This window comes from Hesperophylax consimilis, chromosome 22 (assembly GCF_061612785.1).
Source record: "Hesperophylax consimilis isolate HC1 chromosome 22, BYU_Hcon_1.0, whole genome shotgun sequence".
NCBI classification, from domain to species: domain Eukaryota; kingdom Metazoa; phylum Arthropoda; class Insecta; order Trichoptera; family Limnephilidae; genus Hesperophylax; species Hesperophylax consimilis.
Window position 1 is genome coordinate 30,842,856 of NC_142857.1, and position 23,581 is coordinate 30,866,436.

Genomic DNA, 23,581 nt, shown 5'->3' on the forward strand with positions numbered 1-23,581 from the left:
TTGGTCGATGGTTTGTGACGTCGTGACAACTATTCCCTTCTCATGCCCTTCTCGCCCTTCTCTTTCTTTTTCTCTTAGTTCCAAAAAAATCCGTCGGACGAAATATGTTCAGTACTAAAAGCACGAAGATGACGATCTAGGTGTAGGTTCATTTATGATGCGGGCTGTCAAGCCGCTAAGCATAGACAATAATAGACAACAATAGACAAAAAAACTACGTGCTTGCGATCAAGCCGCTTGACCGTGTCCCAGTCCCTTGCGGGAGCCACGATTCTTACTTAGATTCAATGTTATGTGTAAAATATAATATATATATATATATATACATATATTTTTTAATATAAGTTTTTTTGGAAAAAAAGTTTGATTTTATTTATTTGTTCTTGTTGGTTCGTAATACAGCGCAATTCAAATGAACCACTCACTTCTATTTTGTAGTGTGAGTGGCATAAATAAACCACTCTCTAGATCGATATCTTCGGGCTTTTTGTATGGCCCCATTTTGTCACCCCCTTAACCACAGATAAAACGGTCGTTTGGTCCAGACAGGTAAATATATTGTGGACCATAAATAAATCTCAAGGCCATTCAAAAAAGTGCAAACATAGACAATATAACTGCACCCAGCTAACATCGTTCATTCATTAGCCCAAAAAAATTATATTTTAAAAATAAAAATATTGGATTGCAGGAAAAGGAAAATAAAAAAAACTCACAGCTATGCACACATTTTTTAATTTTTTGTTGTTGTTTTTATTGTTTAAGTTATAACATTGTTACATTGTACATAAAATTAGGAAATAATAGGTAATAGTGAAAAACATAAAAATACTTTTTATTTTCAAAAATACAATGGACAGTAATACAAAACAGGGTCAGTACAACCGATGTTTTGAGCATTGATTTATCATTGAAGTAAAAGATAATACTAATATATCTAAACAAAACATGAAACAGAACAAGACACAGAAAAATAAAAAGTAACGGTCTCAACTAGGAATCGAACCCAGGATTTCTGTCTTACTGCAACAACTTAATAGGATTTAATTTGACCTTGCACAAAAATACAAGAATATATTCACAAAATACATATTCAACGTGTTGAAAGATATTCATTATGTCAAGTAATAAAAAAGGGAGCAAAAACAAAACTTCTTGAGCGAGTTTCACTGCAATATAAATTAGGTGTATACCTTCAGAATATTCCTTCAAATGAGGATTCCACACTGTTCAAGCGTACTGTAGGTGATCTTATAAATATTAGAAGAGTAACAAATTTAAGTGTTAATTATTATTGCCACAGCACTAGAAGTTATTCAAATTCTCCTGCAAGGGTTTCATATATTATAATTTCCACAGCTTTGTCGTCAGCAAACATCATGGAAAATGCTGGTTAAATCTGAATACTTACATGATGCAATTCTGGAGAGGTTTAAATGACCTTGTTTGATGTAATCGTGGCTTTTTTTTAGCAGTTTTAACATCCTAATACGTGGTTAGTATCGCGTCGGAATACGGATAGGTCTGAAAAGGAAAATTAATTAAATTATTAGCCAATGACGTATATTGAGGAATCAGGAACATTGTATCAAAGAACGAGAGGTTAGTACCTGTATTTAACAACGGGTTCGGGTCCTTCTTTCAGTTGGTGGAGATAGACAGGATATTAGATGATGACTGGAAGATTAAGCGTTGCCAAGCATTCTTTTTAATCCCAAAAGTACCGTATTTTTGCTTTGAATTGCGAAATGACATCCACAAACAAACGTATTTCTTGCTGCTTCTTGCTAGCACCGGATTATCGAATCCGTCTGAGCAACCTTTAACACAACACGGCATTAATTTATCACCTTGAAGAATTCTAGCACGCAACATTATTTTTAGATGGGTTAGACGATTTTCAAAATTCAAAATATTTACGCTAAAAACTTCAACTGACTTCGACTTCCGAAATGGCGTCTTGGAAATTACCGTTAATGGGACGTGGACACGGTCAAGCGGCTTGATCGCAAGCACGTAGTTTATTGTCTATGGCACTTTGTGTCAAGCATTTTGACCGTGTACCGAAGCTGGCTTGCAAGCATTGCGCAATTCTACGTGCTTGCGGCGAGGCTTGATGCGAATTTATATTTTTGTGGGAATAGACAAACGACAATAGACAAATAAATATCACGTATCATAAACAATGATATAAATTGAATAAAATTGTTGTAAAATAGGTACTTAGTTATTGTTTTTGTGTTCAATTTGTAGAAATCCATCTAATTTAAAAATTTTGGAAGTATTTTAGTATTTTTTAATAATTATGACAGCGGTTTTCAAGGTCATTAATAATCAAACTGTAGAATAAATAATTTTCTGAATTTTCAATGGAGAAAACATATTTTTTGTATGAATACCGCACAAGATATTCATACAAAAAATAGCTGTAGCCTGTAATACACTTTGCAAATGCTCATGGGTAAAGCGGTACCTTAACTTGTACCATTCTTGACACCAAATTCGTTTCTTTTTATTATTTTATTCAAACATAAAGCTAACGTAAGAGCCAAGAACGCGTCTTTGACAGATTCCATTTTGCCGCGAGTCACGAAATGACAGGAAGGCATAGAAGTACATATACATAGACCACCACGAAATCACAGGAAGGCGTGGCCATGCTTGACGGAGAGGCTTGATGCGGGCTGTCAAGCCGCTAAGCATAGACAATAATAGACAACAATAGACAACAATAGACAAAAAAACTACGTGCTTGCGATCAAGCCGCTTGACCGTGTCCCAGTCTCTTTTTTTTTATCGCAGCATAACACATACTTAGCTTCTCTTTCTGTTACACAAGTCGCTATGGTAGAGAGCGAGAGATCAAACTACAATTTTTGCTCTGAGCCCATTGGCTGAGATCTGAGCTTTCAGCCACAACAGCTTTGTCTATAAGAATTTGGGTATTGAATAACTCCTCCCATCAGGGTTACAAGGTCAGACGGGAGTTGTACGCCCCTGTTTATGCTTGTAGTCATAAATAAACCTACCAAATAACTTAAAAAAATTGCGTAATTCTGCAAATTTACCCCAAAAAAATACTTCTACAAATGGAAATTCTATGAAATTTGGGAGAGGTCGTTTGATAACAATCGCCACACTGTTGTTCTGACGGTTCAAAATACTACAAATCTATGGTTTTAATTCTGGTTTCGTTGTTTCCAATTTGATGCGTTGATAGTTTTGACGTGAGTGGTTTGTGTATGGTTTTGACAGTTTTGACGTTGACAGTCTGTCAAATAATGATCCTAATATTTTTCATGCCGATGCCTTTCAAATTTCATTAAAATTAATGTACGTTGCCGAGCTTCCCTGGCTATGGTAATATCTTATATCACATTAATACTAGCTGCAAGATGTCCGAGAAGGAGCCGGCGATCACTCCGTGGAGGCGCGTGTCGCTCATGGTGGCGGCCTACCTCGGGGTGTCTCTGATGCTCTCTTCGAAGGTGGAGGAAGCATCGACGATGGTCATAGACGAGGAGTTCCACTTGCCGCAGGGGCTGGCATACTGCCGCGGGGACTGGGCACACTGGGAGCCCAAGCTCACCACCCCGCCTGGTCTTTACCTGCTGTCCGCGCTGTTGGCCCCCGCGCTGGGCTGCTCGGTGCGCGCGCTGCGCCTCTCCTCGGTGCTACTGTCCGCCGTCGGCCTCGCGCTGCTGGCCCGCCGCGGTGCAGCCCGCCTGGCGCTACTGCCTCCCCTCTGTCTGCTGGCGCAGCTGTACTACACGGACGCCGCGGCGCTGGCCGCACTGCTCCTGACGCTGGAACTGGTGCGCGCGCGCCGCCCCCTGTCGGCCGTCGCCGCCGCCGCGCTCTCCGTGTTCGTGCGCCAGACCAACGTGGTGTGGCTCGCCTTCTGCCTGGCACGCTTGATGCTCGATGCGGCCGTGGTGGCTCACACGCGCGATCCCTCCCGCAAGCACTACTCCATCGGGGAGAGTTGTTCCGCTGTCATCTTCCACCTCAATACTTTCTTCGTATACTTCTTCCGGCGCACTCCCCTCGCAGATCTGAAGGTGATGTTGTCTCTGTTGTCCGTGATGGCGGGGTTTGTAGTGTTTGTGGCGATGAATGGCTCCATCGTGCTGGGGGACAAGGCGGCTCACGAGGCGAGTGTCCACGTCCCCCAACTGTTCTATTTCCTCCTGTTTTATGCCGCCTTCTCCCTGCCCCTGTTGCTGAGCACCGTGCGGGAGGATGTGCGGGAGTGCGTGCGGTGGCGAGGTGCGGTGGTGTTGCAGCTGGCCGCGTGTGCGCTGGTGGTGCGCTACAACACGCTCGTGCACCCGTACCTGCTGGCGGACAATCGCCACTACACGTTCTATGCGTGGAGCCGCTGGTGGGGGCGCTACTGGTGGGCGAGGTACGCTTGCGTGCCGCTGTACGTGTACGTGGGGCGCAGTGCGTGGCGCGCGGCACTGCGGGCCGGGGGCGCGGGGCTGGTGGTGCCCTTCGTGCTAGCGCTGGTGGGGGCGCTAGTGCCGCAGAGGCTGCTGGAGCCACGCTACTTCGTGCCCCCGCTGGTGCTGCTGCGGCTGGAGCTGCGCAGCCCGGCCCCGCGCGCCGAGTCCCTGCTGTACCTGCTCATCAACGCCCTCACCTTCTATATCTTCTTCACCAAGGAGATCAAGTGGGCCGACTATGATCACGTACAACGTTTGATTTGGTAGTCAGTTCCGATCTCTTCTGACGCATCACATTTCCTAGTCCCCTGTGCGTGATGCGTTATCTATTACTCTTGTTTGTGCTACTGTAACTACTAGCTGTATGTTTACTTGTATGATATAGAAATAGAACAAAAAGGATTGAATGCTGTATAAATTATTTATATAACTAATATATAAAGGAGAGTGTCTGTTTGTTGCGGGCGGGCAGCGTGGATTTAATTTGTATACAAATCTACAGTTTTGCTAGCTACACTTCACCTGCAAAACAAAAGGATGGTCACTATGTGTTTATGAAATTCCGTAAAAAGTCCTCACCATTCAGAACTGATATCTGAGCTCATCCTCACTGAAGCGTGTACCTACTGATAAGCAATAATAATTCATTATTAATTACGGATGTTATGTAAAATAAAACTTTGTATCATATTTGTAAATATTTTATTATGTATAAGAAAATGTTATATTAAACATAAATTAATGTTTTAAATAAATAATTTAATACAAGTAGAACCTTTTAGTTATGAGGAATCTCTCCTTCCTCGACAAATACATTTAACTATTAATAATAATTCACAGCGGTTTAAGTACAGGAATGTTCTAACATAAATTTATAAAATGCAAACATGAGACTTTTAGAAGACTTAAGAGGTAAAATAGTATTTTTTCCACTCTGCTCCAAAACTTATTCCTAATTATGAATGTAATATTTTAATTAAGTACATCTTCTGGGAGAAAGTATTGTGCCTTCCCCCAATCATGTTTTCAAGATACTAATTCTTAAATATATCTCTAACGAAGGGGGACAATGAGGCGCTAAGTTCCCGGGCTTAGGCTTTGGCTTCAATCATTGGTATCAAAAAGGATTAATATAACACAAGTAAGCGATTAAATAATATTATAATCACTTAATCCCTGCTAATCTGAGAAAAGTCACTAACATAGATAGCTATAAGACCTACTTCAGCCATATTGTCATTTTAGGTCTTTATTATTTTTATGGCTGACTTCTCGAATGCCTCGACAGATTAATGCTAGTTTCACATTGGCACATTGGTAATTTAGCCGGGGACATCGTTTTCTAAGTAATTTGAATGCGCAACTATGTCGCTAAATGTGTATAGCACTGCGATATATGATGTATCCGATTGAATCGCGCTTCTAAGTCGCCAATGTGTAACTAGCCTAATGTAAGATACATAAAACATCTTGTACTAAGGAAGAATTTACAAAAAAAAAATTGACTTTTTGCAGAGAGCAAACAATATATACTTTGGAACATTAAAAGGATAAGTACAAAATATGTAACATTCTTAACAATAAATTATGAAAAATAAGTAACCCATCAACGTGGGTTTGTTATAATATTATGTGGCAACAGATTCTATAACTCGTAGGAGTTTGTGTAGAAATAATAACGGACACAGATATGTGTCATCTTAAACTATCAGTACAAATAAAACATAATTTGGTTTAAGTACAATATAGTGTTATATCCACTTGACTTGTTGGGGGGGCGGGGGCAGGGGCAGCTGTGACTGGGGGGCGAGCGAGGGCGGGGGGCAGTGGGAGAGGGGGCGGTGCGGGTGGGGCGAGGAGAGCGGGGGGAAGTGCTGGCGGTACACCATGAAACTTACACCTAGACCCATCAGCGAGCCCACCAGCACGTCCTGCCAATGGTGGTGGTAGTCGCACGTGCGGGACAGCGCCACAGCCAGCGCCACGGTCAGCGGGGCCAGGGCCAGCAGCAGGAGGGCGCCCGGGGGCCCGGGGGGGCGGCCCCCCCACACGCGCAACTTGCCCATGCACCACCAGGACATGAAGCCTAGCGAGCAGAAGGAGATGCTGCTGTGTCCGCTGGGGAAGGACTTGCGGCCCTCGGCCACGTCCTCGGGGGCGCCAGAGCAGCGCAGCTCGGGGTTGAGCTCTCCATCGGGGAAGCAGCGCCAGAAGAAGTCGGGCCGCGGCCGGCCCACCATCAGCTTCACCATGTCGGTGAGGATGCAGTTGATGCCGAGCGCCAGGGACACGCCGAGCAGGGTCTGCAGGAGGTCCTCTCGGTCCCGCGCGAGGGCGAAGCGGCACAGGGCCATGAGCAGCGGCGCGAGGAGTGCCAGTGACCACAGCAGGGAGGTGCCCACGTAGGACTCCCGGCGCGGGTTGCGGTACAGCCACATCTCGTCCGGGTGGATCTGTCGGTTGAAGGGGCTCATGCGTTCCATGTACCTACACGCGGACACACACTCTGTCAGTATAGAACATATAACATAACACACACACTCTGTCAGTATAGAACATATAACATAACCCACAACATAAACAGATTCATTTCGTTCAATGAACTATTTATTTTATAAATTGAAACTAATTGTGGGAAACAAAAATATAGTAGGTACCAAAATAATTTTATTTATAATAATCCTTTTTTTAAAATGTGAATTTCTGATGGTCTCTAATGAGTTTTTTGATAGGCAATAAAAGATCCTGAGGCAAATATTTTATTAATACTTTCAGCTTCACAAATCCTAAAGTTAGTAAATAAATAAATATAAAGCTCCTAGTGTTGACTGCCGTCAGAGCTGCGAGTTTTCACGGTTAACTGGAGCCAGCTCCGTAGCTATCAGGAATATTTACGTAGCTCCACAAAAGGTTGTCTAAATTATCTTACAATGATTTTAAATACCTACTCTAATAGCCGATGAAACACAATAGTGACAATTTTATAATTAATTTCTACATAAACAAAAGAATATAAATCAACATCTTGATGAGTACAGACGACACGATAGTCTCCTTATCGTCGGTCCAGTTCGTTTTTGTCTAACAGACCAAACATAAATAGCACAATAAAGTTTTTCTTACGAAAAAGGTATACAAATTGAAATTAGCTCAAAAAGGTATACAAATTGAAAGGTATACAATTTGAAATTAGTTCAATTGAAGGATTACTAAAATGATATATTAAAACCCACTAAAATAACTTCGTAAAGAGCAATATAATATGTGAAGATTTTTACTTTCGTGATGCGTATGAACGAACGATTGACTCGGCTGAGAGCGATCACGTGGCGTGAGAATTGCGCTCGTAACAGAGTGTTTAAGTTTCACGCTTAGGCTACGAATGACTGTGGATAAGCAAGCGCTGAATGTTGTTTAATTTTGGAGGACTTCATAAAATCCGTTTTAAAAACCCCTTAAATAATATTTTTTTGCTTCTATAGTATAAATAAATGCTTTCTCAGAACAAATGCGTACTTGATTCAATTTTGCTAAAAATGGTCTGTTGGACAAAAACGAACTAGAGCGACGTTGTGTCAATACCAAGACTCGGCGACACGTTGTTAGGAAATCAAAACATATGTTTGTTTGAAGTGAAATGGACCCTGAGTACTCACAGGAAGATGAGCGCCATGGAGAAGCGCAAGAGCAGCTCCACCACCAGCTGACTGCTGACGAGGCGCATCTCACTCCCTTCTGCTCTCCTGATTCTGATTCAGATCCTGATTCTGATGACACATACAACGTCCGCTTCGCATTCACACGTCCCCGCGCGCTGTCACCATTTCAAATTTGACGTTTTGTTTGACAGAACAAATAACACATAGACAAAACTTCCTCATTGAGGAAAAAACGAATAGACAACTGTTTAACATGGCTCCCAGCATTGGAAGTTAAGGTTTGTAGAAATGTATTTAACAAGATTGGTTCATACAGTCACTTTTCAGAAAAAAATGTATCGAGCTCGATGTCTACTTGGATCCCGAAAAGCACGATCTCTTTCACAGGTACATTGGTCATAATATAGTTTTTTCATAAATCTAAGAGAATTTCCTCGCACTCGTATAAATGTAATAATCAGTAGGGAATGGTATTCGGGAACGCTCGTGGAAGACTTAACGCATCAGTTCTGCACTGAAATGATATACGGAGTAGAATCAAAAACAAGATGAAATAGTTTTTTTTACAGTATATAATTTTATTTATTTATTGTTTAGGAACATTTACAGGTTATTAAGGGGGGGCTAGGGTTAATTCGTACGAAAAAAGGCATTTTTTGTGAATTTTTCGTGACAACACATTAAAAATTTCTTTATTAAATCTAATAGGACAGTAAAGTATGACATTTTAAAAATGTTGTATAAAATTTTCACGGAGAAATATTAAAAAACACGGCAATGGCAGCAATTATTCGGACGTGTCTCAAAAAAAAGTAGAATGGCGGTGCCCCTCATAACTCGGTGCTGGGTCATCTGAAATCAAAAAATTAAAGTTCATTCGTTAGATAATAGTTTTTCCCAGGTAACGCTGAGAGAGTTTTTCGAAATTTTAATTTTTCACTTTTTTGGAACACTTTGAAGGGAAAAACGCTATTTTTAGTGAAAAAATCGGCTAATTTGTTATTGTAAAATAATAATTATTAACATTTTGAAAAAAAAAACTCTCCAGCGTTACCTCGTAAATTATGTACAGAAATAGTTTTCAAAATTTCAAAAGGATCGGTGCAGTAGTTTTGAAGTTATGACGGGCACCGACTTTGAAAACGTGAGTTGTGGGAAAAACGCTATAAAGTTTTGAACACTAAAAAATCTGGTATTAAACGTTTATAAGCAAATTTTATCGGCTTACCTCACACTGAATCATCAATGCCAGGTCTATAAAGGATGTTGCTATCATCCATGATGTCTAAAGCACCTTTTTGCTCCTGTCTACGACGAATCCTGCCTTCTTTAGTTTGTCTCTCAGCTTCCTGCTCTGCTCGGCTTATACGTATGGTCGTGTAGGGATTAAAATCCGACAGGTATAAAAATACTCGTAACTTCGTCAATTTTGCTCCAATCAACTTGAAATTTGAACACAATATTCTTAACATATTATGCATTTATTTAAAAAAAATTAAAAAAAAAAATGCAAAAAAATAAATTTTAAAACCCTAGCCCCCCCTTAACATGAAAAGAAATTATGAAATTATTTTATGAAAAAGCGTAGATGTCAACAGTCCACTTAAAAATGTTCACATCATTTTTTTTCAATTTAATTTGTTTATTCATTTCAAAAACATTACAAAATTGTTAATTTCAATGCGTTTTAAAAACATTTTTATAATAAGAATTCTTAGATTAATATTAACACATTGTTTGAGGGAGACGCTTAAAAGCGTCTTTTGCGTACTGTTGGTAGAGAGCGGGAGACGCTTAAAAGCGTTTTTCGTATTTGTACACTATTGGTAAAGCGCGGGAGACGTCAAAATGCGTTGTAGGTACACTTAGAGTAACAATATATTACGAGTAACGTATGATGTTGGTTACTCTGTGAAGTAAAAATTATGCATCAGCTCTCGTGATACGTGTACTAGGTACCTGGCAATTCGTAGAATTGGTTGGTACGGTTTATGACCACAGTTGGCCGGCCGACTGTGGTCATAAAACAAGCACTTGAAATAAAATAACTGTGATAAATGTATCGTTTTTTTTTTAAATCTTTATATTTCTTCAGTGTTAAAGCGATATTGTTTCGTTCAAGACGTTCTATATTTTCTTTTCTGTCTACATTCCGCTTTAAAAAATTCGTACAAAGTATTTGTGTGCTGTGCTCGAAAATTTATTTGTTACATAATAAAGGGATATTTTTTCATATAAAAATACCCTATAAAATGGACTACGTTAATGATAATCAATTACAATAAATATATGAAAGGCATTGACCTAGCAGACCAATATCTTTCGTATTATTCTATTTTACGAAAAACCACTAAATGGACAAAAAGGCTAGCGATGTATATAATAAATTGTGCATTATTCAACTCATTTGTTGTGTACAACTCCGTAAAAGAAAGGAAAATAAAATATAAACATTTTAAGGAAATCGCAGAGCACTGGGTGGCTGATCAGATTTCGTCAGATAATAGTCAAGACCCGGAACCAACACCATCAACATCTGGTATCCGAAAAAAATCTTCAAAATCTGATCCTCCAAGAAGACTGTCGATGGATATGCGAAAACATATATTGGAAAAGATTGAAGGCCCTGGTAAAAATAAGAATCTGCGAAAGCGATGTCGTGTGTGCGCGGTACACAAAATACTTAGCGAAACCCGGTACATGTGTAAATTCTATGATGTACCTTAACTGAAGGGAATTGTTTCCAACGATTTCATACTTTCAAACAATATTAGTGTTTAGTGGTGTGTATTTAAAAAAATATATATACTTTGTTGAATGTGCATAAAATGACTAAATAGACAATACGACAATAGTGCAGTTTTTACAATTTTTTTTAATTTAAACTTATATATCGTAATTTTTTCTTCAAAAATATAAAAATTTGTGACCAGATCATAATAAAAATTTCGAATAAGGTAAAATACTGAAAATTTTATTTAAATTTGATAAATAGTTCAGAAGTTATAGCTATTTTACATGAATCGGAATTTTGCGCGCGAACATGATAAAAATTGCCCGCTTAACGGCGTAGATTGATTAAAAAACCCCCCGCAAACATTGTGCTAACAGTGTGTATATCAACTATACCAGTGATAATAGAGCTTGCCTTTTAAAGGAAGCTTCATTGATGCAAAACATGTCGATATTCGAATTTATTCTGTTCAACAGCAAGTTTGCTCTCCCCACCGGCATGACTATTAGCAAGTTAGTTCTGCAGGCCGGGAGATAAAATAGTTTATGTTGTCGGTGACGGAGATAACCATCGGGAACATAGAAATGAATGCTTTTAAAACCATCCACGAATCAGTCTAAAGAAATTTGTAGCAATGCGCACATTTCTCATGCACAGTTTAAGTATAGTTATACACTATGTACTAACAAAAAATAAAAACAGCAAAACGTGAACAAAGGCAAACAAAGACATATCAACAACACATACAGTTCAATATATGATCCAAAAAATAATAGCAAAAAAATACAGAAAACAAATTGAGTAAATAAAAATACAAACAAACATTCATAATCTATTGCTAATTTGCTTTTTAAAATAAGCCAGACTATTTGCATATATATCTATGTAGTTACATTCAATAGAATTGTACAGACGACACATAAGAACAATGGATTTGTTCTGTTGATATTGTTCTTAAATAATTCTAGAAATATATTCTGTCTCCTTAGATTACGTCTATTATGAACTTTAATAAGGAGTCACCGAACCTCGGTAGTGTGCAGTCGTGTTTACTTCCAGTGCTCTGTGTTTGATGGCTTGTTGACGGCGGCGCGGCGTACAGATAAGATTTATTTATTGTTACCTTTTCGTATTCATTATTTTTGTTTCTGTTATTGGTTTGCGACGCAGTTGCGTGTATTATTTCTATAATTTATTATTTCTAAAATAATAATTATTGTTTAATTTTTTTTTTTAATTTGTTGAAATAGAGGAGGATGAAAATCGACCTCCAGACCCTGAGTCCATTTCAAATATTGCAGACGTCTACGATTCTGACGATTCTCAAACTTCTGTAACCATTCCTTCCCGAAAAAGACGACCTCCGCTTTGCCTTAATGTACCTCCTAAAATTAAATCTCTTTCACAAACAAACGAAGCCCCAATCTCTCATGGAAGTTATAATGATACCATTCCTACAGAAGCAAAAGCCATTGAGCTTATGTATTCTATTTCATCTTCAGCTCCATTTATTGTTAATGTCCAAAGGACTGAACTAGGGAAAATAATTCATCCCCTGGATTTTGGTAAATTTATTTTTAGCTCAAAACTCAATAACCTCGGTATTATAAATAGATCAATAAAACCAGAAGGTCGATACAAACTATCCATAGAATTTAAATCCGCCACATTAGCTAACGATTTTGTTAAAAAAATAGGTTCTCTTTCAAATAATAAATTTTAATCTTTCATACCTACATTCAATTTAACCAGAATGGGCAGAGTAAGAGGTATCCCAACCGATCTATCAGAAACAGAAATAGTAGACGCTCTTAATGACTCTCAATTAACTCCAAAAGTTTTAAAAGCACGTCGTTTGAATTTCAAGGATACTTCCACCGGCACCACTATATGGAAACCTTCCCAATCCGTTGTCATTACTTTTGAAGGTCAAACATTACCATCCCGTGTATTTATTTATTATAACGCTCTTCCCGTTGAAGTATACAGATTCCCGACGATCCAATGTTTCAACTGTTGCCGTTTTGGCCATTCAAAACCTATTTGTCGTTCCCCTCCTCGTTGCTTCCATTGCGGAGAGGATCATCCCTTTGAACAGTGTCAAAATACAACGAATAACCCTATTTGTATTAATTGTAAGGGCAACCATACTGCTGTTAGTGTGGCCTGTCCAGAGTTATCTAGACAGAGAAATATCAAACAGTCAATGGCCGCAGACAACATTTCCTACTTTCAGGCTTCTAAATTATTCCCTCCTCCGAAAAAATCTTTTGCAGAGATAACATCTAACGCTTCTCTCTTTCATTTTTCTTCCCCTAAATCCCCTCTATCATTTTCCCACAAACAAACAATTTTCAAACCGATAAAATCTAATCCAAAATTTATTCCTTCTTTCGATAAAAAACTACATAATGATCTTTTACTTAACCCAAATGGGAATAATAAATCCCAGGCTCCCAATGGGACTGCCTTAAATAACTGTTCCACTTCCGATATCTTACCTAAAGTCATGATTGAAAATTCTTCTTTTATTCAAACTTTAATTACCCTATTAATTACGATCCTTTCAAATAACAATAAAGTACCGTCCAACGCTGCCGATTATATGAAATCTTTACTCTCTAGCCTTCCCGATGTATCCGCAACTGAGCAGAATACTTCAATGGAATAGTAGAAGTCTATTCGCCAACAAAATTGATCTTGTACAGTTACTTGATGAACATAATATTTCAGTTGCTGCCATCTCGGATCGAATTCAATGTTTCTAAATGTTTCATTCTTTCTTTCACACGGGCACGTCATACTTGGTTTTACCGGTATACCATGAATGCCCGAAGTTTAAAACGTGTCTCCACTATGAAAGATCTTGGCATCATGTTTGATAGTAGGCTGACATTTCATACTCATATCGAAATGACGTGTAGTGCTTCACTGAAAATGCTGGGCTTCGTCCTACGCACTGCGATGAATTTTAGAGACACCCGGGTTCTCCAAGTGCTAAACATTGCGTTGGTTAGGAGTAGGCTTGAGAGTGGTTCGGTGGTTTGGAGCCCACATCAGGTGAAGTATTCCCTTATGTTGGAGAGAGTGCAGAAGAAATTTCTGAGATTCCTCTACCTGAGGGAGTATGGCTACTACCCGTGGCTCTATCCTACTGACTTTCTCTTGGGCATGCTCGGTATGAACCATCTACGGGTCAGATGAGATGTGCATATTGTATCACACTTCTTCAAACTGATTCATGGATGGTTTGAAAATCCGACTATCATGGAGAGTATTATGTTCTATGTTCTCTATGTTCCTGATGGTTATCTCCGTCACCGACAGCATAGACTGTTTTATCTCCCGGCCTGCAGGACCAACTTGTCAATGGTCATGCTGGTGGGGAGAGCAGTCTTGCTGTTGAACAGAATTAATTCGGATATCGACATATTTAGCATCGGTGAAGCTGCCTTTAAAAGGCAAGCTCTATTGATGCTGGTATAGTTTATACACCGCTAACTATTATGTAATACCATTTTACAAATGTACTTAAAAACGAAATAAAATGTAATTTTGTAATGTTTTTAAAGGAATAAACAAATTGAATTGAAAATCTCCGAAACGTGGTTAAAACCCTCATACCAATTTAAGATTCCTGGATATCATTGTCTAAGACATGATAGACTGGATGGCAAAGGTGGCACTGCTCTTATTATACATAATTCTATCCCTTTTAAACAAATTATTTTCCACACTCTATCCAATAATTTTCAGATAGTAGCAGCTGTTGTATCTGATATTACATTACTATCAATATATATCCCTCCCTCTACAATTTTTGTTGAAAACGAATGGTCAACATTTATATCCCAGATTCGTCCCCCGTATATGATACTTGGGGACTTCAATGCTCATTCTCCTTCTTGGGGCAGTGAGTTAACAAACCGTTCTGGCCATAATCTATTAGAATTTATGGATACCTATAATTTATGTATTCTAAATGACGGATCTCCAACTCGTTTCACTGCCCCTCAACATCGGAAAAGTGCAGTCGATTTATCTCTTTGCTCATCTTCGGTGATTCCCATATGTTCTTGGAACATTTTTAAAGATCCCCTTTCCAGTGACCATTTTCCTATAATAATTACCTTCCACCATCTATCTTCCACGCATTCCTTTTCGATAAACAAAACTTTTAAATTTAAAACGAAAGACGCGAATTGGAGAAATTTTTCTTCAGAATTAGACTCCATTGTTCAAGCATCTAAGTCTTCCCTTGTCAACACTAGTTTACAATGTGAATTATTTCCTAACATGATAATAAAAGCTGCAGAAAAAACACTTAAAAAACGTAATGTAAACATTAAGATAAAACATTCCACCCCATGGTGGGATGAAGAATGCACTAGTGTCGTTAAATCCAGAAGAGAAGCAATTTCCATTTTCCGTAAATGTATGTCTTTCGTAAATTACCTTTCTGTGAAACGCGCCCAGGCAGAAGCGAAACGTGTTTTGAAAAACAAAAAGCGGTCTGGATGGCGGAAATTCTGTGAACGCTTGTCTCCTGAATCTCCCCAGTCATCCGTATGGTCCAATTTAAAAAAATTCAGCGTTCCAAACATATTCCAGAAGAAATTATTATAGGATTTGCTGATAAGATAGCTCCTCCGTCAGTTGCCAGATGTGAGGAAATGCCTTCCTTTATTTCTTATCCATCTCACTCTAGCCTAGCTGGCTGGACTCTCCTTTCTCAGTAAGTGAATTAAATCGAGTATTCAATTCCCTTCCAGACTCTTCTCCTGGCCCTGATGAAATCTTATATAGTTTCATTAAAGCATTCTCAGATATGTCGGTTGAATATTTTTTATCCCTAATCAATTACATGTTCGAAACAGGATTTATACCGGAAGTCTGGAAAGTTCAAAAAATCCTTCATATTTTAAAACCAGGCAAAAATCCATCTGAAATCTCATCCTATCGTCCTATTGCTCTTTCGTCATGTTTAATGAAAGTAGCAGAACACTTGATAAAGAACAGATTGGAATGGTTTGTTGAAAATCACAGAATTATCTCTCCTAATCAATATGGCTTCCGGAAAAAGAAATCAACCATAGATAATTTAAGTGTGTTAACAACAGACATCCGTATATCTCAGTCCCTTAATTCTTGCACTCTGGCCACATTTCTTGATCTTTCGTCAGCTTACGACGATGTATTAATTAACATTTTGAAAGCAAAATTAATAAAAATAAAAATTCCCTTAAAACTAGTTCAATTTATTATTAATTTACTAACAGACAGATCCATTATTATCCACTTTTCCTCAAAAACGATAAATCGCAAACTATGGAAGGGGTTACCTCAGGGGTCCGTTATCAGTCCATTATTATTTAATATTTTTTTTTTGTTTTTTTTTTTGTAATTATTTATTATTTTTAATAATATGTTTACATGGTACATAATTCATTTTACATCTTGGGTTTTTTTTACTACTCTTCCATTGAAAGCATTTGCTTGTGTATGGAAGGGGAGTGTACATAAATGTTGTTGTTAGTTAGTACTTAAATAGTTCATTGTACATGTATGTTTGCTGTAGTATTTTTTTTTGATAATAGTGAAGGATAATATATTAATATAATAAATTAAAAAAAAGAAAGAAAGTTATGGAAAACTAAGGATATTTGTGAGATTAATTAAGTGACAGTAGTTTTTTTTTTCAGAATATTTTTAAAGTGTCTCTTTACAGAGAGCACTACTCATTGCAACTGCAATGAGTAGTGCTCTCTGTAAAGAGACACTTACTAAAGAGCAATTACTCATTGAGCAACTGCTAACTGGCCGTACCTTCAGGGTTTTTCTAGGAGGGCGAAAAAGCAAAAAAATACCCCTCAATAATGGCCTTGCCCAGGGCTCAGTGCTGGCCCCATCGCTATTTAACATCTACACTCGAGACCTCCCTCACACTGAAGGCAGAAAATTTGCTTACGCAGATGACATCGCCGTCACAGCTCAAGCCAAAACCCTTAAAGCAGCAGAAGATATCCTCAATTCTGACCTAAAGGCTTTGGAAGAATATTTCCTCAATTGGCGACTAAAGCCAAATGGGTCGAAAACAGTTGCGACAGCTTTTCATCTTAGCAATTCACAAGCGGATGCCAAACTCTGTGTTCAGTTTGATGGAAAAAATATTTACCATGACCCCCACCCCCGCTATCTCGGAGTTACTTTGGACAGGAGCTTGAACTACCGGCAACACATGGAAACAGTGGGTAAAAAAACCAGGACAAGGCTTAACTTAGTTAATAAGCTAGCTGGAACTAGCTGGGGATGCGACGCCAACACGCTCAGAACAGCATCCATTGCCCTGGTTTTCTCAACGGCTGAATACTGTGCTCCAGTATGGGCTAGAAGCGCCCACACTTCCATGGTAGACGTTCAGCTTAATGCCACAATGCGAACCATCAGCGGGACTTTAAAATCTACTCCTCTCCCTTGGCTCCCCGTACTTGCAAACATAACCCCGCCAAACATCAGGCGAGAAATTGCAACACTGAGGGAATACAAGAAGGCGCTGCAAAAAAGCGCAATACCTCTACACGAAGATGTCGTTTCCCACCCGGCATGCCGCTTGAAGTCCCGAAAGCCCTTCTGGGCGGAAGGAGAGAGGCTCCTCCGACTACCTCTCACCCCAGAAGATAGGTGGAAACTTGAGTGGCAAACGGCCAACGTGGGAAATGCCCATCTCATACAGGACCCCACCGAGAGACAGCCTGGGTTCTCACTGCCTCGCAAAACCTGGTCCGCCATCAATAGGTTAAGGTGCTCCCATAGCCGCTGTGCCCACATGATGCACAGATGGGGCCTTAAAGAGTCGGCGATGTGTGAATGTGGTGCGGTGCAGACTACCGAACATGTGGTCAACGAATGCCCGCTCCATTCATTCCCCGGCGGGATTGATGAGGTCCACATGGCGACGCCTGAGGCCCTAAAATGGCTCGCAGATCTAGATGTCCCCCTCTGACCCCCCACCATACGAAAGAAGAAGAAGAACAGAGAGCAGTATTTGGGTTTTATCATTAATGCTTCTGATTTCTTCTGGTAGACGATTGAAAAAGGTTCTTCCCTGGTAAGTATAATGATGTTGTGCAAAAGACGTATTTAGTTTTGGGCATAGAAAAACATGTCTAAGTCGCGTTCTGTTTTTATTTAAAAATTGATATTTATCTTTTTCTTTTATAATTTGGATTAGTGAGTTTTTAATATATAGGTCTTTAAATGTAGGTACTTGAAATTCTTCAAACAGGCGTTCTGTTGGGTAGTCAAAGGGTTTTTTTAATATAATTTTAATAATTGTTCTTTGTATAATTTCAATTGGAAGAAGGTTACATTTATACGCGGATCCCCAACTAATAATAGCGTATTGTAAAGTGGATTGAACTAAGGCATAGTAAATTAAATATAGATTTTTTATCGACAGAAAGTTTCTAATTCTTAAAAATACATATATTAATTTTCTAATTTTGTTTACTACTTGACATATTTGTTCCTTCCATTTCAGATTTTTATCAATAATTACTCCTAGATATTTAATTTTATTTGCTGTTTTTAGTACTGTACAGTTTGATTTGCAATAGTTTTGGCTGTGAATTTTAGTATTATTATGTATGACAATGTTAAAATTTTTAGGAGTATCATTTGTATGGATTGCAAATGGAATATATATAAGTGATTTAGACAGTGTAATTCCTTCATCTATCAAGCGACTTTATTTTGCTGATGATTTTCTTATATATTTATCAAACAAAAATCTATCGCGCGCTGCGAAGGAATTGAATTTGGCTTAACATAATATTAAAGTTTGGTTGTTGACTAATGGGATGAATTTAGCTACGTCTAAAACCAAAGTAGTGGCTTTTACGCGCAAAAGAAAAATACCCCCCTTTTCTGTCTGCTTTGATAATGTCCCTCTTCAAATCGTTAAGCAAATTAAATTTCTTGGACTACTTTTGGATCATAAACTGTCCTGGCTCCCGCATATTCAGAACATTTCGGCTAAGTGTGAAAAGGGGCTAAATATTATGCGAGCTGTTTCCAGAGTGTGGTGGGGATCTCATCCTACTACTCTTAAATTAATGTATGGTGCTCTAGTGCGAAGCCATTTAGATTATGGAACATTTCTTTTCGATCCTCTTCCTAAATATTTGGACAAAAAACTTGAAAGAATTCAGTCCAAAGCGCTCAGAATAATTATTGGAGCGATGAAATCTTCTCCAATTAATTCTCTCCAGGTAGAATGTGTTGATCCCCCCTCAATTTTGAGGAGACAATTCCTAGCTGATAAATATATTTTTAAATCCTTTTCTGTATCGCGTCACCCTTGAGAACAAAGCCTTGATTATTTGTTCAATAACTTAAATAACGAAAAAAGATCGACAGATAAAAATCGACTTCTTCTCCTTCTAAAAAGTTTTCTTTCATTCAAATCCCTGTCTTCTTCCCTCCAAAATCTACAAAAAGATCCTATCCTTCCTATTTTCACCATCCCATTTGATTCTATCAATTATATCCCCAAAGTTATAACTACAGACTTCCGAACTGATATTTTAACCTCATCTAATCAAGATGTTGAGGAAAAATTTAAAAACTTTACATCTTCTAAGTTTCCAGAATTTTCACTCATTTACACAGATGGTTCTAAGTCTGATAACAAAGATTGTGGAGCTGCGGTACACATTCCCGAATTCGATTTAGATTTGTCTTATAAATTGCCTAAAGAAATTTCTATATTTACCGCAGAATGCTTCGCAATTGAACAAGCTTTGAGTCAAATCCAGCTTTTCAATATTCGACGAGCCTTACTGTGCACTGACTCACTAAGCGCAGTGTTGAAAATTTCCTCAAATATCCATAAACCAGAAGACTATATTATTTATAATATCAGAAACACCCTTAAATCTTTAAATGAATTAAATTTCGAGACAATATTGGTTTGGGTCCCTGGCCATTTAGGAATTGAGGGTAACGAGAAAGCCGATTCCCTAGCTAAACTTGGAACGATTTCTGGCTCTGATCCTTTAGATTTTAGAATTCCTATCTCTGACGTCATCCCAATTCTTAAATCCAACATGATTCGCTCCTGGGAAGAAAATTGGACTAATACGAAAACCAGAACTGGTGTTTTTTTTGCTGGAATACAAAATCATATTCCAAGTAAACCTATATCCTGTATCTCGAGAATGAGAATTGGTCATTGCTCCATTGCATCCCATTTGTTTAAAATCCGGGTCCTAGATAGTCCACTCTGCCAGTGCGGCATGGAAAATGAGACTCTTGATCATGTTTTCTTTAATTGTAAAAATCATTCATCTTTCAAAGGCATTTATCGTTTACTTATAAAAATCACTCACCAATCTCCCCTTAGTATTCCTTATTTACTTTCTCTCAACAATTCTCGCATTTTCTCAGTTCTATACAAGTTCATAGACTTGAATGACTTCAATATTTGAGATTTCCTATTCCCGTATGGATTTCCCATAAAATTATAACCATCTCCTTTTACTTTAACGGCACATAGCACTCTCTTTAGGGTGAATTGCCTAATACAAGAAAAAAAAAACTTTAATAAGAATATTGCTCAGACAATGAGTTGTTTCAAGCTTGTCATGAATAATTTTTTGTAGACACAATAAGTCAGCAAATTGTCTTCTTTTATCCAGGTTCGTAAATTTAAAGTTTTGGAGTCGTTCCTCGTAAGACAGGAGTATGGCATTTAGTCTTGAGATCATCAGCAAATAAAACAAAATCGCAGCGTAACATGGAACCAAGGTCATTAATAAAGATTAAAAAAATCAAAGGGCCAAGATTGGACCCCTGGGGGTACACCTGAGGTTACAATTGTGGGAGGTGACTCATACCCATTTATAAGTACTAGCTGTGTTCTGTTTCCAAGTAAGATTTAAGCCATCTAAACAGATCACCGTGAATACCTATACGATCAAGCTTCTGTAGTAGAATAGAATGGTTTACTTTATCAAATGCCTTTTTAAAATCTGTGTAAATGGTATTTACTTGAGTTATTTCGTTAAAAGCATTGCAAACATAACACAAAAGTCAAGAAGATTGGAATTAGTGGATCTGTTGGGAAAAAATCTATGTTGATTAATGCATAATTGTGGATTGAAGTGTGTGAATATGGAATTATACATTATAAATATACAGAGACTTTTGCAAAACTTGATAAAATACTGATTGGTCTATAATTTTTCACAAAAAATTGATGCCAGATTTATGTATTGGAACAATATGTGAATTTTTCCATAAATCTGGGAAAGTTCTTTTTGATGATGATTCGTTAAATATAATGAAAAGTGGCTTAATCAACGCGCTAAAGCAACATCTTACAAACAAGGGAGGTATTTTATCTGGTCCTGGGCCTTTATGTTTATCAATTCTTTCTAAACGAGATTTGATGGATCCCATGCTTACATTAAGTTTACTAAGATTAAATTGGTTGAATAGAGGAACATTCAGTCCGGAAGTAGTTGAAGTGGGATTCGACTGAGTATAAACTGATCCAAAATAATTAGAGAACATGTTGGCAATCTGCTGTCCATTATTTGCAGACATTGAATCCATATGCATTATTTTTGGAATAGAACTTGTATTACATAATGATTTAGAATACGCCAAGAAAGTCTTAACATTATCTTTTATCCCTTGCTCAACTAGGTAAATATAGGTTGTGTAGCATTCTTTAAGTATTTTTTGATATTTTTCTAAGAGTAGCAAACTCGGCATGGATTGCAACAATAACATTTGGCTGTCATCAGTTGTTTTGTTTTGCTCTATCTAAAATTATTTTTTTAACCATTCTTTTTTGTTTTCTGGCAAAAAAAAGTGTAGTGTTTTGTGCCTTGAGGTTTCTTCTCCCTCCTGATCTTCCAGGAGTCACTTTTCGCTGCTGATTTCCAGATATTTATAAACTTTTTTTACTTCTGTCATTTTCCATACTATTATTGTAGTTGTTTACTGTTGTGAATAATGGAGGAAGATTTCCCTCCTGGACCCCCTACAAAGCCCCCAGATCCCTCTCCAGACCCCCCAGACGGGGAAATGGAAAAATTTCTGACAGTGATTCTGTCATTTTGAATTCTACCAAAAAAAGGAAATTTACTCCTTCTTCCCCAATAAAACTTGACTCTCCTTCGACTTCACAGTCCCCACCAGCACTTTCTCAACTTCCTCCAACAAACTTTTACTCTCCGCATTCCCGTGGCCCATTCATAGTATACGCCCAAAAAACTGAGCAAGGAAAAACCATCTATCCTCTTGAATTTGGCAAATTCCTATCAAATAGCAAGAATCTTTCAATCAAGTCTGGAGGTGTAAAAGCCGAGGGTCGCTTCCGAATCTCCGTCGAATTCCTCTCAGGGCCAGCTGCCAACAGTTTCATCAAAAATATCTTCATTTCATCTAATTCAAAGTTCAAGGCATATATCCCTACTTTCAATGTCACTCGCATGGGCCTGGTCAGAGGTATCTCGACCGATCTGTCCATCGAAGAAATTCTGTCTTCACTTTCAACCCCCCAACACATTGGCAATCCCATAAAAGCCAGGAGGCTAAATTACAAGGACTCCTCTGAGGGTATAATTTCCTGGAAGCCCTCCCAATCTGTCGTTATCACCTTTGAAGGTCAATCTCTTCCCTCCCATATATATTTATTCTTCAACTCATTACCAGTTGAATTGTATACTTATCCCACCACTCAATGTTTCAATTGCTGCCGTTTTGGTCATACCAAAACTGCATGCAGATCTCAACCCAGATGTTTTAAATGTGAAGAAAACCACGCAGCTGACCAATGTCCTTCTTCCTCCTCACCCAAATGTTTTAACTGCTCAGGCTCACATACAGCTATCAACACCTCTTGCCCAGAACAATCTCGCCAAAAAAATATAAAAATTTCTATGGCCTCTCAGAACTTGTCTTTTCTGCAGGCTTCTAAACTATTCCCGCCTGTCAAAAAATCATTTGCTGAGGCTTTATCCAGCAACTCCTCATCCAACCCTCTTCCCTCTTCTACAACAATTTCTTCTCGTTCAACTAAATTCACATACAAAAACGCTATCTCTAAACCGGCTCCTGGATACGATCAGCAACAACACAACTCACTGCTCTTAAATCCCAATGGTTCACCTCTTTTAAATGCCACAAATGGGCGTGCAAATAATTATAATCCGTCCTCAATGAACTCTCTAAAATTTTCTGAAAAACTCTCCCAAGACATTCAAATTTCATTTTTTCACATTCTTCATTTATCCAAACTCTTATTATGCTTCTAATTGTCCTTTTTTTTTAATAAATATTTATTTATTTATTAAACGCCATAAAAGGCTTTTACAGTAATGTGAAACATTAGATTATAAGTACACAGTTCAGTGCTGTCAGAGACTTGACAATTAAAAAAAAAACATTTTTCATTAAAATAATACATCCGTTAGCCAACGCTATAAGACATCTGAAGCAAGCAGTTTATATTGATGCTATACATATACATTTCACATATATGTATATATGTGGAATGTATATGTATAGAACACCATACAAATGTTACACATAAAGAATAACATGTCAGTATGATGCAGTACAAACAGACATTTAACATTTCACAAACATATCAGTTACATTCACAACCAAGTATTTTTGCCTTGATGCAAGACGGTGAGGTTTTGAAAATATCAAAAAGGTCTGTATAC

The 23,581-nt window shown here is 38.1% G+C and overlaps 2 protein-coding genes across 2 annotated transcripts; one reads left to right on the forward strand and one right to left on the reverse strand.

The window, feature by feature from the left end:
* Positions 1 to 3,143: 3,143 nt before the first annotated feature.
* Positions 3,144 to 5,216, forward strand: Alg10 (alpha-1,2-glucosyltransferase Alg10). The gene has a single exon (XM_089645326.1). The coding sequence runs from the start codon at positions 3,396 to 3,398 to the stop codon at positions 4,713 to 4,715; it is 1,320 nt and encodes a 439-aa protein (XP_089501452.1). The 5' UTR covers positions 3,144 to 3,395; the 3' UTR covers positions 4,716 to 5,216.
* A 118-nt stretch (positions 5,217 to 5,334) lies between these two features.
* LOC149413451 (phospholipid phosphatase 5) lies at positions 5,335 to 8,284 on the reverse strand. The gene is made up of 2 exons (XM_089645327.1): positions 8,105 to 8,284; positions 5,335 to 6,935 (listed from the first exon to the last, which is right to left on the reverse strand). The coding sequence occupies exons 1-2, from the start codon at positions 8,170 to 8,172 to the stop codon at positions 6,200 to 6,202; spliced, it is 804 nt and encodes a 267-aa protein (XP_089501453.1). The 5' UTR covers positions 8,173 to 8,284; the 3' UTR covers positions 5,335 to 6,199.
* Positions 8,285 to 23,581: the final 15,297 nt, after the last annotated feature.

Coding starts and splice junctions, on each gene's coding strand:
- LOC149413451 (XM_089645327.1), bottom strand. CDS start 8,172: ATGCGCCTCGTCAGCAGTCAGCTGGTGGTGGAGCTGCTCTTGCGCTTC. Junction 6,936..8,104: donor TCCATGGCGCTCATCTTCCT/GTGAGTACTCAG, acceptor GTCCGCGTGTAG/GTACATGGAACGCATGAGCC.
- Alg10 (XM_089645326.1), top strand. CDS start 3,396: ATGTCCGAGAAGGAGCCGGCGATCACTCCGTGGAGGCGCGTGTCGCTC.